The following is a 15,955-nucleotide window of genomic DNA, read 5'->3' on the forward strand; positions in this document are numbered from 1 at the left end:
AACAAGGACATCCTTTACAAAAATAAAGAAAACCTCCAGTCACTATGGAAAACTCCAAAATCTGAAAAATAACTAAGCCCACAACAACCAAGCAGGATAAAACCAGTAGGAACAAAGATGGTCCCAATGTGTATAAAGTGGTAAGTTGCATACTTAAAGTCAGCAATTTTTCATAACTGGGAACTCTAAATACAAAGAACAAACACTGTTACTCAAAGGCTCAGAATAAGCACTGCTTATGAAGTCAAAAGTGAGAATACAGATCCAAAAACCTACACAAACCCCCTAAAGCTATATACCTTACAGCTCTGGACAGTATATACTCTGTTGGGTCAATGAGAAAATTTACCATAATGTAAAAACACAGAAAAAAAAGGATAAATGGGACACATGGAAGTTAGGGTTGTGCAATAAAAAATGTCATGTATACAGGATTATGAAACTTAGCATGTAACTTGTTACCTAATCTTATAGTACGTACATGCTGTTTCATGTATCACTCAGAAGACTCCCAAGTATTCCGTCCTAAAAATCTCACTTCCAGTTAAGTTAAGAAATGCACAATGCAAACACTAAAAATCAAAACCTCTTACATACAATAAATACCCCAAATTTAATTAACTCTTAACAACATAAACAATTACTTGAATTTGGATTAAAAAATTAAATACCACTTGTGAAATTTAATATAGAAATACAACCTGAACCATTCAGCTGGAAACTGATGTTACTGGCAAAACAGATCAAGAATAAGAACATTTGGAGGCTGGTGTAGTGGTTAAGGTGTTTACTTCACAATCACAAGGTAAAGGGCAGCTAGCCTATGAACCTAAGATATTCAACATAAACATTAACAAAACAAAACCCGATACAGCACTGCTAAATAATATGAACTTCAGCAAACCTACATTAGATAAAAGCACCATTACTGCTAACACTGTGTGTGTGTGTGTGTGTGTGTGTGTGTGTGTGTGTGTGTGTGTGTGTGTGTGTGTGTGTGTGTGTGTGTGTGTATATATATATATATATATATGTATTCATATCCATATATGTACACATACAGCTCATTTTGTTGAATCTGTTTTTACTGACAATGTTAAATTGTGTGTTTTTTGAGTGCATATGTGTTCACGTGCAGTAAATGTTGATGGTGAGGACACTAACTTTCTATGTGAGTTGTAAAGTTAACTTACATGGAGGCAAGTTTATTTATTTTTACTAATACTGAAGTTTCAGATATTCTGAAAGTTCTAACATTAGGACTTGGGAGTGGGTATGCCAGTTTCTGCAAGGTAGTTTACAGTAAGTGCTAAGTATGAAGACAGATGCAGTGTCATATGCATATGTTCATGAAGTATGTGTTTGAATGCCAAGTTGTTGCACTGTTAAGGAAAGTTTTTTTGTAAAGTAATGTGGTTAGGGGCAGCAACAATGTTAGGGTTGGCATACATGAGTAAGTTGGTACAAGGAGGCACAGCACAGAAGGTCAGAGGGGTGTGCACAGAAACCAGCTGTAGCTTATGTGGGGGGGGGGGCAGTGAAGCTGGGAATGGTGTGGTCATTACTATAATTTTCCGTACAATAAAACCTCTGAGGAGTGCAAAAAATATCACTACAGATTATGCAGGGGGTCATTATTTCTTTAACTTTCCCCACAAACCTCAAGAGACTGTACAGTGGGTCACTATAGTTTGTCTAGGGCAGTGTACTGTTTAGCAGAAAGACGCTGGACTATGTGGTAAGGGAAAGAAGGCATGCTATTGTATACATTTGTCAGCAACAGCTTGAGATATGTTACTGTGTATTGATTATTTCAGTTTCGCCTCAGTGTAACATCAAAGACTTGCACAGAAGGTGTCTGCCTTTTGGGAGTAGAAGTGAGAAGGCATGCTGTACATACATTTGACAGCAGCCACTTAAAATATGACTGGGGCCATTTGTGCAGTCATCCCAATCTAAGAGCAGAAGGATACATAGTACATGACTATCTTTTTTGAGGGTGGGGGGAAAACACTATTCTTTTTTGAGGGTGGGGGGAAAACACTATTCTATCATATTAATTATGTAACTTCAGGACCATTTCTTTTCTCAGTTTGTGAACTGCTATTTTGTCAGACAACTTTTCCAAAAGAAAAAAAAAATGACTGAATTTATTTCCTTGCTTCTGTTTTACCTTTTTTTTTTTTGTTCAGGCCATCAGCAGATGAGAAGTATGGCAAATAGCTTGAAAATGTACCTTAGAGCTTTGACAATGCCAGGACTTCTGGGAACCTAGTGGCCTCCGGGTTCCAAACTCCCATCTTAATTTGATTATTTATTCCACAGTCATTACAATTCACTCTTGGACAGTCAGTGTTGAAATGATGCAGGAAAAAGCCAAGTTGAAGAGCAAGACTGAATTTCTTTCCTTATTCAAGATTTTTGTTCAGGTCATCACTGGATCAAAAGGTTAGAAAAAAAACTCTATTAACTGTGCAAGAAATAACCAAATTAAGCTGAGGGTGTCCAGGAGATACTAGACTCCCACAAACAATGTGATACCAGATGTTCTTAAGTACATTTTACAGTGCTGGCCGACTTAGGGTGCATTGAAAAGATGCAGGAAAAAGGTGAAGAGTTGTACAAAATGTGAGAAAAAAGTAATATGGATGATGCGAGGCCATGATGAGTGACTGGTTGATGGAAGCAGAAGGTGGTGTAAGTGTGTTAAGGAGGGCACTATGGAACCCCTTTGCCTTGGGTGATATTTCACCCAAGGATGGCCCTGCACATACATCACCAATTTTGTTATTTAAGTCATGGCATTTTAACTACTGTAATTACTATAGTAATTTTGCTTCATTTCAAATAGTATTTCTATTTTCCAATGTAAGAGCTCTTTTCTTTCTATTTTATTTGGGAATTGCTAGTGCACGGGTATGCATGATACTTGAAACTCTCTACACAGAAATATACATTTTATTTAGTCACATATAAAACATGCTATTTACAAATATCACATCCATCCTTTCCCAGGGGGAGTCTAGGAGGGAACTAAGAATGAGTACCAATGTGAAATATATAGTGGAGCTACGCACATATCTACTACTGCAAAACCAGTGCGGATACTTACAAGGAAGGACTTTCACAACTCCTAGTCAAAAAGTGGCACCAAACAGATTGATACAAGAAAAACATTATGATCTGCCATAATAGTACCTTTTCATCCAAAGATCTATTATTAAGTTTCGTACATTTGCATCCAATTATCCTATGTTCCCCTAGGTAGATCTTAATTATATGGCTCAGTTTCTGAATCGGGCAGTGACAGAGCTGTAGCTCTAACTCAGTACTTACAAACTAGTTAAAAATATAAATACAAATAATCCTGCTTGTTGGCATCATCGCTTCTGCCTTCTACACATGGACTATTGAAAAAAAAAAAAAAAGAGTAGACAAATATAGAAAATATCTTGGTTGCCCTTTGCAGCCTTACCAATTGCTAGTAATTCCTGGTTTGGGTCAATCCTGTAGTCATTTTTACTGCCTGCAATATGAAGAGAAACACAACAGGTTAAATGATCATGTTACCAATATACTCATTATGCTGCACTTTGAGTAAAAAGACCACAATAAATATGAAAACCCACTTTTATTGTGAGGAATGTGAGTTTTACTAGTTATAGACCTCTAGCATCATTAACCCCAAAACACAAACCCTCTTAATGGAACTCAGAACAATTTATTCACAGATAATGTCAACTAATATTTTATGCTGTAATTGATTAATTGTGCTTTTCAGTTAAATCTACAATGCTCTTTGAACTTTGAAAGCAACACACTGTACACTTTGCAGTGTCTAGAAATGTAGCTAGTTAAATGAGAACTCTGGTCTGTGACTGGTGGGTTGCTGTTCATCATAGTCTTGACACAGAAACATTAGCATCAAGTTTTTTTTTTTGCATTTGATGCCTGTCAATCATCAACCCCTCCTGACCAATCAGCCCTCTTTTTCCCAATCACTGGGGTGCATGTCACCCAAGACAAGCCATCACGGAGATAGTCATCAACGTGGTTCAGCAGTTTTTTGCTTATGCTATACACCCCCAGGCCTCTGATGAAAACGGACACTTGTCCAGCTGGATGATCCCAGTAAACAAATGGTAAATAAATAAAACCCCATATGCATGCTGGCATTGTGAGGGGAGGAAGGCATGTACTGCACTGGGCTGGGGTTGTAGAATGCTGACTACACTGGATGCCCTTCACTTCCATAAGAGGTACCGGCAGCAAGTAGTCCTGCCCTCAAATTCTTGAACATTGGTGGATGTTTCCCCAGTCTCCACCAGAGAAATCACACCACGCTGCGTGCTCCCTGAGTACCTGTAGCCAACCTTCTCCCTCATTCCACCCCTTTTCTTGCCTGACTCCTCCAGTGATGGGGCTGTTAAATGAACCTTAATTGCCTGGGTTACAGTCAGGGCTACAGCCAGGGAACCAGGCAAAGCACTTTCATCAGTGGCACTATCCCTTACTTCCTAATTGTATACAGCCTAGAAAAGAAATGGAAGACTACTTGCTGGGTTCAAACCCCACCAAGGAAAGAATCCTGAATTCTCAAGTAATTACAATTTTCCCCTTCAAATCACCTATCATAGAAACTATAAATGTTATTTGGCTACTGTGTTTTCTCATTCATCTTCTCGAAGGTCACACAAAATAAACTTTGTCTTCCTTCTAGACTTCCTTATCCTCCACACTCGACTATAAAGGATATTATCATTTTTTACATGCATTAATACTTCAGTCCTGAATGCGTCTTTTTTTTTTTGCATTTGTTTTTCCACTGCATGCCAGCCATTAACTTCCCATGAGTCACTGGCCCATTTCCTCCTCAATGAGTAAGAAAGCCATTTCTGGCCCATTTACTCCTTGTTTTCTGCACATGAAAAGAGGGCCTCCTTCTATCAGCCATTAAAGGTTTTTATTATGCCGCCCTAGCTTGGCCCAATAATTGTGATGTGGCAGTCTGCATTGCTAAAGAAAAGACCATCTATGCCCCTGATATGGAAGTATGTCTGTTCCTTGACGCTCCTTCCAAGGTCTACCATTGTCAGCTTGAGAGGACCTACTCACCTCTTTCTCCCTGTAGCTTGCTCTCAAGGAGACTGGCCTATGCCAGTCCCCTGCAGCACTTGGTCATCACAAGGGCACAAAGGGAGCAATGACCACAATCCTCCCTCCCAGGCAAACATGACAGCATAAGTTGAGCCCTTCTCAGCTGGGGTTTTTTGGTCCTCTTCCTTGGGCAGTTACACTCTTCACATATTAAGAAATACAGATGATCCTGATTCCTCATCTTGCCAAGAAGTAAACCCTCAACATCAGACATTTCATCAGGCAAAACTAACAACCAACACATGCCTCTCAGAGTTGTCCATGGGTATAAAATATCATTCAAAGACAAAACTCAAAAATGTGTTTGAAGCCAAGGGTTTGGGCTGTCATCCCATGGTAGAGAAGTCATGTGGTAGTAACAATTTTGATTACACACCTGCGGTGCTCGACTGTCTCACCATTCTACCTTCTCGGATTCAGGCTTCTGGCACTGAAGAAAGCAGCATCAGATAACCATGGGTGCCTTTCCAGGAACCTTGTGCAAGCCCTTCTGGGAAGGTGAATAAAGTAGGGGATGCGGATGTGCAGTTTTTCTATAAGAGCAAAACTCGGACTGGAATGTGGCATTGCACTGTAACAGCAGTGTAAGCACATGAACCTCAGAAAAGAAGAAACACAAGAAATGTCTGTTACAAATAAAGACAGTCATTCCATCATTAATTTAACTACAGAACTGGGCAGGAGGGAGACAGGTGCCCTTATAAATACAGTAGGCAAAAAGGCTGGGCATTTTTCTTGTGGAGGAGACACCTGCTCATTACTAAACAGACGTTCTGAAGAGAAAATGTTTACTATTCATATCCTGAATTATTAAATATTATGAAACATAATAAAGAAAATATGTCCGTTACAAGTAGAACAACAGATGACTATTAGAGCCATACTTTAATTCTATCTGTTGACAGTTACTTTATTAAGAGTACATCAACTAACAACTCAAACTGTGCTGGCAAATGATTTAGCAACACCTTGAGACTAGAGGGCTAAAATCTTAGTGTTACACCACTGAGAAACCCAAGGCAACTCACCCTGTGGTCACAGTGCTTTGTGTAGGTTTATCAACAGTCCATATGTGTTGCTAACTCATTTAAATAAGACTACTGGAGCACACAGTCATTACAATTGTGATTTGTGTGTCACGGTTTATTTGGTTACATGCTTGACTTGTCAGTATTTACGTAAGGAAGACAACACAAAACTTCAAATAGGATACATAAGCACATGCATGCTATGAAAAGAAAAATAAACAAATGCTTTACATCACCATAGTCTTCCCTAATCACTTAAGAGTTTTCGTCTTACTGGTACTACTAAAGTCACTGACTTCTCATCAGTTCAGTAACAACTTCCAGAAGCTATATGCTGTGTTGGGTGTCAGTAAACAAGGCTTGTTTTTCGTTCATCTACCCATGTAATGTATTACTACTTTTGGTATTTATTATTTTTTCTGTCATATGTTCAACATGTGGTTTCATTCATTCATCTTTGCTAATATGTTAGACATTATATCTACAATGCTTTTTATGTTATTTTAAATTCGGCATTAGCTTCATGTTACATGACTTTGTTGAATGTTTAAATTATTCATGGTGACAGTGGAAACGGTTTGATCTGAAGAAGTCCGAATTGCTTTACATGAATGCTTATTTGTAATATAGAGAATTATGACTGGGTCACCAGTCATAACCTGCTTACTATGTGTTCTTGACATGGATGCCAAAAAATTCACAATCTTGGCATTCATATGTCAAGAGCCCATAACATTACGTTATGATCGGTGACACGATCATAATTCTTTGTAGTGCATAAAGCTTTATGTGCTACATATACTACTAGTTATAGCAAAATAGGAAAAAAAAAAGAAAAGAAGTATTTTGCCATCTTTCAAAGCTGTAAAACACTTAGTGTTTGTTGTCAGTAAGGCAGTGTAATGCAGTCTGTTATGTTTACACTCATCTTTCCTGCTTCTCAACTGCCCAAATTTTCACAGAAAGTCCAGGTTACTGCTTCATATTTCTGGTCTCTTCCTCATAAAAATTTGCTTTTTGGACAAACTGCTGAGAAATTAAGTCACTAAATAATAACATACATTTGAGTTGGAGTTGGTATTCTTTGGAAGACGCAGGCAAACACACATCTTATTTCATCTAGTTTCTAAGTTTATTGGAGGAAGGGACAGCTTATTTCTGCAGACAGCAGGCAGATGTGAGACCCGATCTTAAACAACTTTAGTGGGGGGTGCTTAACATTTGTTAGATCAGGTCTCATACCACTTTAGCACTTAACTGGTTTGCCTTTTTCCAAATATCGGATGTAATCATCGCATTCCATACACTACAAAGTCTTACAGCTTTCTTTTTTTTTTATGGGACAATACTATGTTACCTGCAGCTCTAAACACAGTCAGAGAATCCCAAAAACCTAAACTATTTTTGGTACAAATAGTAGTCTGCAAAGAAATTTCATAAGGTGATCTCTGGATTTTTAAGCATTCTTTTAATTAAAAATTACTATACATTTTACAAGGTGCACCTTTAATTAAATGACTGAATTAAGCAGTTGGTCTGTGGCATGAGTGTCACATAATTTCACCCCCAGTTCTGCATAACCTTCTCAGAACCTGCAATGAGGACAAGCTTATCTTTTGGACAAGCTTATTTTTTTTCTCCCTTAACACTCACCTCTCCATAGGTTCATAGGTTCATACTAGGCTATCTGCCCAAGGGCATTTATAAGCCTAGCCCATAGTTATGTGACTTTCGCCACCCCTTTAGTTTGGAGAAAACTATGCCTATTATTTTGCTGTGCCTCTGTCAAGCAGTGACACTGAAGTAATCCCTGGGGTATATCTGCGATCTCCCATCCATTGGTCAAGATTCCTCTTGAACAAGGCCAGCAAGGTGCTCTGCCTCATATGTACCGGGATTTTGTTCCACAGCATAGGGAGTCTCTGGGTGATGAATCTGTCCCTCCAGCACGTTCTATTAATAACCATGTCAAGGTTTAAGTCTCCCGCCCTTGTGGTTCTGAGGGATCTAGATTTTTTGAGGTGAAGCATATTCATCAAATCTGGGTTTGACATGGCCTTATATGTCAGGCACAGGTCACCTCTGAGCAAGCGGTATGCGACTGAATAGAGCTGGAGTTCTTTCAGTCGGGCAGCATAAGACATATTTTTGAGACCCTTTATCCTTTTGGTGAGGAACTTTTGGGGCCTTTCCAGCTGCTGCAGGTGTCGGGTCAGATACATTCCGAATGGGGCATTGTACTCAATCATAGGTCTAATGAGTGATGAGTACAGGGGGATGATGACCTCCCTTGATCTAGATGTGAATCCCTTCATGATCAGGTGGGCAATGTAGAAGGTTTTCCTAACTACTTTGGCAACATGAGTGTCAAACGAAAGATTACTGTCAACCTGGGTCCCCAGATCCCTGATGACTGCTTCTGTGCTCAGTAGCTAGGGGTAACCTTGTTTTTCCCGAAGGGTATGACTATGCATTTCTTGGCGTTTAACTTTAGGCCATGGCTCTGGCACCAGTTATCCGTTTCTGTGAGGCCCTTCTGAAGGATATCTGTGTCAGATGTGTTTTCGACTATGGCGCCCAGTTTGCAGTCATCTGCAAACTTTGTTAGCCATAACCCTCCTGTGTTTGCTTGTACTTCAGAAAAGTAGATGCCGAACAAGAGTGGTCCCAGGACTGAGCCCTGTGGGACACCACTTGTGACAGGCTTTGAGTCTGACATGGCGCCAGCAACTCTGACCCTGTGGGTTCTGTCACTTAGCCAGTTTGCAACCCATCTTGTGATGTATGGGTTAACATTCAAGCTGATGAGTTTTTCGATGATACCTGAGTGGGGTATTGTGTCAAAGGCCTATGCCAGGTCGAGGTAGGCTGTATGGACTGCCTTACCCTCATCAATGGCCTTGGTGACTATTTCGAAAAAGTCAACCAAGTTTAAAAGGCATGATCTGCCTTTGACAAAGCCAAACTGGGTTGGATCCAAAGTCTGCAAGTTCCCTATGTCTTTATGAGTTCCATTATGATCCTCTCCATGGCTTTGCAGATAAGGCTTGTCAAGCTAATGGGACGGTAATTTCCAGGGTCGGTGGAGGCACCGCCCTTGTGAAGTGGGACCACAGTCGCCGTGCGCCACTCCTTGGGTACGTATCCTGAGGTGAGGCTAAGATTAAACAGCTGTCCTAACTGCGGGTTTAATTCCTCATTGAGTTCGTGGAGCACACAGCCGGGGACACCATCCGGTCCCATGGATGCTGTGTTTTTGCCTTGGAGAGAGCAGTTCTCACCTGGGCGTTGGAGATGTTTGGGGGCTACAATCCTCTGATATAGATATCTCTCCTTTTGGGGGGGGGAGAAGTTTGCACTGAACCTGTCAGCCAGTATGTTGGCAATGTGTGTAGGTTCAGTAGTCTTCACATCATTTTGAACTAATTCTGAGCATATCTGGGAGTTTCCTCCTAGGTTTCTAACATAGCTAAAGAAGGCCTTATGATTGCCTTTTGAGTCCTTGGCGATTTTTCTCTCAAAATTTGCCTTGGATGATTTTATGAGAGCTCTTAGTGTTTTACTTATAATGATCAAAGGTGTCTTACCTTTCAAGGATTTTGCTCTATCTTGTAGTAGCTTCCTCCTTTTGTTGTAGGGCTTGTTTATGGCTGGGGTCCACCAGACTGGACGCTTGCCTTTGATACAAAGAGTCTTAGTTTTGTTTGGGATTGCCTGATCCATGCAGTCCTGTAGGTGCTGGTAGAAGGCATTTGTAAGTGATTCAGCGTTTTGAGTAATGTTTACCACTGGCTTAGGGGCCTTAAAGGAGACCACACTAGTTTTTAGAAGTGTGAAGTCGGCTTTTGAGAAGTTTTTCACTGTGGTCTTTTTTTATTTCAGGTGGGGGCGGGATGAGGACCTCCAGCGAGATTAGTTTATGATCTGATCTCACCAGTGAGGGGTATACTTCTGGTGTTGAACATTGTGATCCCATGTTCGTGATGATGAGATCAAGTATGTTTTCTCCTCTTGTGGGGATGGTGACTAGTTGTTCCATGGCATTTGAGTTTATGAACTCCAGGAACCTTTGGGCTGACCATCACCTGCTCAGCTCCCACTGCTCCTGATGTCACTGCTCAGTACTACTTTCCCAGGTATGGTCTGCCCTGATGTAGGGACTAGAACTGTGGAGAGAAATGTTAGCTGGTCAGTATACACTCACAAAGGCCAGGGCATCATAAGCAAGATGGGAAAGTTAAGTGGAGCAGAGCTAGATGCTGGCAGCATCCCATACACTGATGTGCACAAGTGATTTTTTTACATGCCCTTCCTCAATGTACTCACACTTTAGAAGGTTAGGTCACACAATGAGGAGTGGCCTGTTTAGGATGTGCTTGCTTTAGGCCCAAGGCTGAGCAAACCTCCTACACCCCCCTCACATGGCCAGCCTGGAAATCATTCCAAGTCTTGGCCTCCACCAGAAAATGAACAATCCATCCATGTTAGCACAGACCCTCCCCCAAGAAAAGGCATGACCAACCCCTCACCCCAACTGTCAGACAACCAAACTGCTAATCAGACTTAGGGTTGCCACTGCCATAATCAAATCTCTGTTTCTCTATTCTACCAGGTTGAATGGGGACAAACTATCTGTAGATGTACCTCAGTCTCTGTTCAACAATTCCAAACCAGTATGGCAAATGGGTATTCCAGCTCAGACAATATAGATCACATCTAGAAGTTTTGTTTTGCTCTTTATGCTGTATATACATTTTATTTTATCAGTTCAGTGTATTTAAATTCATGTCATATCCTACTATGGATGTCATACCTGGTCTTAAAAATTATAGGCATTGGAAAATGATGTGGAACCTTACAAGAAGCTGATCTGGTAAAAGAACCTCAGTGTCATAGCAACAGGAAGAATAACTCTGGGACGGTGCTAGTTGCAGTAAATCAGCTAGGAGGTAGTTATACTGTCAATTGTACATCACACAAGATATTTTACTGTCTTGTCTGTGAAAGCAAGACAGTAATAACACCAATGTTTTGCTCTGTACCTTTTTTGCCTCTGTACCTGTTAAATGACAAGCCTCCCCCTTCTGATCTGGAGCCCACTCATTCCTTAGCCAATGGGAAGTCCCCAGTACAAGGGCATCAGCAGGTCCTAGCCCCTGTCCTGGCTGGAGATGTTTGCATATGCATCACTATACCATCCTGGTGTGTGTGTGTGTGTGTGTGTGTGTGTGTGTGTGTGTGTGTGTGTGTGTGTGTGTGTGTGTGTGTGTGTGTGTGTAGGTGTTTCCACTCACAAACGAGTGAGAGGAACCATCACTGGCTTCAGAAGTCCTTGCCTTCATCCGCATTAGCGGCTGTTTTTCAGTGGTGTAAGGTGGTGACTGGCCAAGCAGAACCAACTTCTCCCACCACCACCAAAGAAGGGAGAGCTGGCTTTGGACACTGACTCCCATGCTAACCTGCCTGGCTCTTCTACCACTCAAGGTGCCATTCATACTCTGGTAATCTGGGTCACTGTGAGGGCATTACCTCTCCTCCAAACAGCTGGACTAATATAACTTCAAACATAATGCACATAAGACAGGGTTCCAAATGTATATGAAATTATATGACAGAGTTCCAAATCTAAAAGAAATGAGGTGCAAATGCAAAACTAAATTCAAAAATAATTTAAAAAGTCAGCATCTCTGCTTCATTATTAAAATGTATTACTATTATTTTTTTTAGGATTCTTTCAATCATAAATGCAAATGTAAATTAACAGTAGAAAATAAGATATCTTAAAAACAAGGATATAAGAAACAAACTAAATACAAAAAATCTCTGCTTCTGAATTTCAGGAAATGACCCAAAACAAAACCAACAGCAAGTCTGATAATGTAACAAAAAAAGGCTCTATATCTGAACTTTATCCCAATTTCAAAACATACTAACATATGACAAAATTATGTAAACTGAAATAACAATAAACAAACTATTAATGAGAAAACACAAAATGACTGAATGGAAACTGACCAGGAATGAGAAATAAAATGTTTAAAAATATAATTAAAACCATAAACAAATTAACGCTTTCAGCCGAATATTAAACACGGACTTCTTCAGATACTCAAATTACACTGTCCTCTGTTTAAATAACTAAACACATACAATTACCTAACAAATTGTATCATTATTCAATTAAATAAGTAGTTTCAATTAAACATTAATTACATAGATAAATCTCCACCTCTCTTAAATGACCAACCTCAGTAAAAACGTCATTCCTACCCCGAACAAAATTATGTTCAACTTGTATGTTTAACAACATACTGTAACGCTTTTAATAAACCATAAAATTGAAACGCTCTTATAAAAATAAGTATATAAATAAACAAATACATACATACATAAATACATATGTAAATAAATACATTTATCTGTCAATGGTTCTCAACTTCAATAAACAATACATAGAGCAACATTCGTTCAAGCCTGGCCACGTACAAGCATTTAACTTGAGTTGACAACTCCTTTTTCTCCAAAAAAACGACCCCTTGGAGTCATATTTATTCCATTGTTGGCCATATATTTAAACATATGTTTAGGGTACTGCATAACAAAATCTATAATTATTCAAGCACTGATTTAACTAAAGCAATAGCCAATATGCTACAGCAAACCATATGCAAATACTACAAATTATGCAGTAACTGTTTGCACATACTAGGCTAGACACTGTCTGCATTATGCAGTAACTGTTGGCATGTACTTAATCTTCTATCACTTCTCATTGTTCTGTAACTATTTATTCAGTACTGGTATCCACAGAAATGCACTAAAAGAATGAATGATGAGAAAAGGAAATTAACCAATGAAGCTCTGTAAAATTAAGTAGAGTCATTTCAATGAGTTATTCCAGCACACTTTACACTGGCCAGCTGCTACCATGTCTGTACAGTCTAAAGTTTAAAGCACAACATCACAGATGAAATAGTAAAGTCCGCCTACCAAATGCCTTGGCTATAGCGATACTCTCTAGCAGTCCCATCAGTGGAATCACTGCCAAGCCTGGGCCAATTTCCTGTATAAAAACAAGTGACACACTTGAATATGAAAAATCTTCTATAGAATTGTGCTATATTCTTTTTTATTGTATTATTGTCTACACAGTCATTAATCTGAACTCGTACTTAAAACACATATATGACCTGCCACACATACCTCTGAACAGCTTAGACAAGAAATCTGGACAAAGCCACAAATAATGGGGGCAAAGGCCCCAAAACAGGGGACACTTTTTGAATATTGCTGTAAAAACTTAGAAAGTTGATAGAATAACTGGTTTTGCTTTAGCATGAATTTTCTGAAGGGTATGAAGTCTGAAACACAAATGGCTACTATTATTTTTTTTACTTCAGTCCTCAATGATTTGCCAGTGATTTACCAGAAAACCATAATTTTATGCAAAATTGACCAAAAACTATAAAGGAAAAATCTGGACAGTTGAGAGGTATGCTGCCATATCCTGAATCTACGTGTCTGCCTCCACACATGACCTGCCATATCCTGAATTCACGTGCCTGCCTCACTTCCATCCAGTGGGGGATAGGTGTGGCTCCACATGCCTGTGATCTACAGTCTACAGCAAACTTAAATATGTCAGTTAAGTCTGCTGGCAGGTTGTTAGCCTTGTATAACATTCAACCCATGCTGCCCATGTAGTAACTTCTTTACCCTTCAGCTTTCCTCAGTGCAGATGCAAAATTTGTTTTTTTAACATATTTTTTGAATCATCAGTTAAGACATAGACAAACAATACATTTATACAAAAGAAAATAAACCACATTATACAACGACCCCCCATTAATATTCCAAAACGTGCACACTGATTGGTCAGCGTGCATGTTGTAAATCAAAGACTTATACTAATGGAAAAAGGTCTGGTCGCCCGGACTTTTTCCATTAGTATAAGTCTTTTTTTTTTTTTCACAACAACGGAGAACGCAAGATCTCGGTTGCTTTTTAGAAACTGTCTCGCTATGTTGAAGGAGTTGAACATAGCGAGACAGCTTTAAAAAAAGTAACGGAGATCTTCCTTTCTCCGTTGCTTTTTTTAAAGCTGTCTCGCTATGTTAAATGGGTTTAACATAGCGAAACAGCTTTAAAAAAAGCAACGGAGATTCTCCATTGCTTTTTTTAAAGCTGCCTCACTATGTTAAACTCCTTTAACATAGCAAGACACTTTGTAAAAAGCAACGGAGATCTTGCTTTCTCCATTGCTTCCACCCACAGCTCTGATGTACTGCGTAAACATACGCATGCGCAGTACATCAGAACTGCTACAGAATACCAGACAGCTGCGGAAGGGCAGCAAGGAGGCATTATACAACGTCATTATTTAAGAAAAGTATTGTTTTTCTTAAATAATGTCATTGTATAATAGCAATAACCCACTTCTGGGTGTGGGTAATGCTGGATTTACCCACGGTTGTCTTTGTTTGGCCACTCGGGCTTCGCCCTCATGACCAAACCACACCAACCGTGGGTAAATCCAGCATTACCCACAACCAGGCGTGGGTTACTGCTTAATTAACATATTACCAGTTGCAAACATTACATGTCACATATACTCTTCTGTATAATTATTATGAACCCAACATTATACAAGTTGGTCAATTCCAGTTTTCCCTTAAACTTCAATCATAATCCAAAACAATATTCTGCATGTATTGCTCCCACAATTTCCAATTTTTTTTCTATGTAACTTGCTCCTACCCTTTTCTAAAGATCCCATTTCCAATTCTTTTCTCTCTCTCTCCCAATATTTAATACTTCAAATACAGTTGTTTTAGACTTTGAGTTCCATTTTATAGTAATTGCTTTTTTCGGAAGTTACCAGAATTAAACTTAACAAGGTGTTACTATGTTTAGGCAATTCAGATCCTGTATCCCACCTCAAAAAAATAATTTTCTTAGTTACACCCACTTTGTCACCCAATATTTCTGACAGAATAGTCTGCAGGGAATTTTTAAATTCTGCAAACTCTTTACACTCCTACAACATATGTTATCTGTTACCTCTTTTTTCCCCATCACAGCTCTAACATTTTCCATCTACCTGTCCTTGGCATCTGTTTGGGACATAAAAATACCTATGCAAACACTTCCAAGCACAAATCCCAAATCTTCTAGACTTTGTTACATATTTGGGAGCCATACATATGACCTCCCATTGTTTTCTTGTGAATTCCTTATTCATTCTCTCTTACAAATCTTTTCTACCCTCCTCGGACTCATTCCAATAGTTACCATTTAAAATTTTATATGCCCTACTAATTATCCCTTTTTAAGTGCAGCTTCTGTTCTAGTTCAGCTAAAAACTCTACCAGAGCAGGTATTTCACTTAGGACCCCCTATCCATTTCTCATTGCTTATACTCAGATACCAATCCCTGATGGAGAAAGCAGTCTCTAGCCTGCAATCCAAATGTCTTCTTGGCCTCTTCCCATTTAGTGGAGGTACAAAGCTAGACAGAGAAAGATACTATGGCATTATACAACTACTGTTTACAAGGTCAGACATATGTCGCCTCAGGGTAGCTGGCATAGCTTACCAGCCTCTTCCTACTTTCCCTTCATGTATGAATAAAAAGACCAAGGCGATACAATAAGGGACACTTGGTTGTCTTGTCCCCCAGCTCATCATCTGGCAAAAGCAATTCAGCTAAAATTATGGTGGCAATCACTCTTACAGATGGATACCCTCTGTCCAGAAGCCAACTTCTTAGA

At 39.4% G+C, this 15,955-nt stretch overlaps 1 protein-coding gene across 3 annotated transcripts in view; it reads right to left on the reverse strand.

The window, feature by feature from the left end:
* Nucleotides 1-15,955, reverse strand: part of SLC26A11 (solute carrier family 26 member 11) — a 1,037,522-nt gene that overhangs the window by 535,188 nt on the left and 486,379 nt on the right. For all 3 annotated transcript variants that reach the window (XM_044068078.1, XM_044068080.1, XM_044068079.1), the window contains 2 exons: nt 13,176-13,248; nt 3,476-3,526 (listed from right to left, as the gene is read on the reverse strand). In XM_044068078.1, coding sequence (XP_043924013.1) covers nt 3,476-3,526; nt 13,176-13,248 — 124 coding nt within the window. The remainder of the gene's footprint in view (nt 1-3,475; nt 3,527-13,175; nt 13,249-15,955) is intronic.

Source organism: Protopterus annectens, chromosome 4.part0, assembly GCF_019279795.1.
Source record: "Protopterus annectens isolate FY-2018-M chromosome 4.part0, PAN1.0, whole genome shotgun sequence".
NCBI classification, from domain to species: domain Eukaryota; kingdom Metazoa; phylum Chordata; order Ceratodontiformes; family Protopteridae; genus Protopterus; species Protopterus annectens.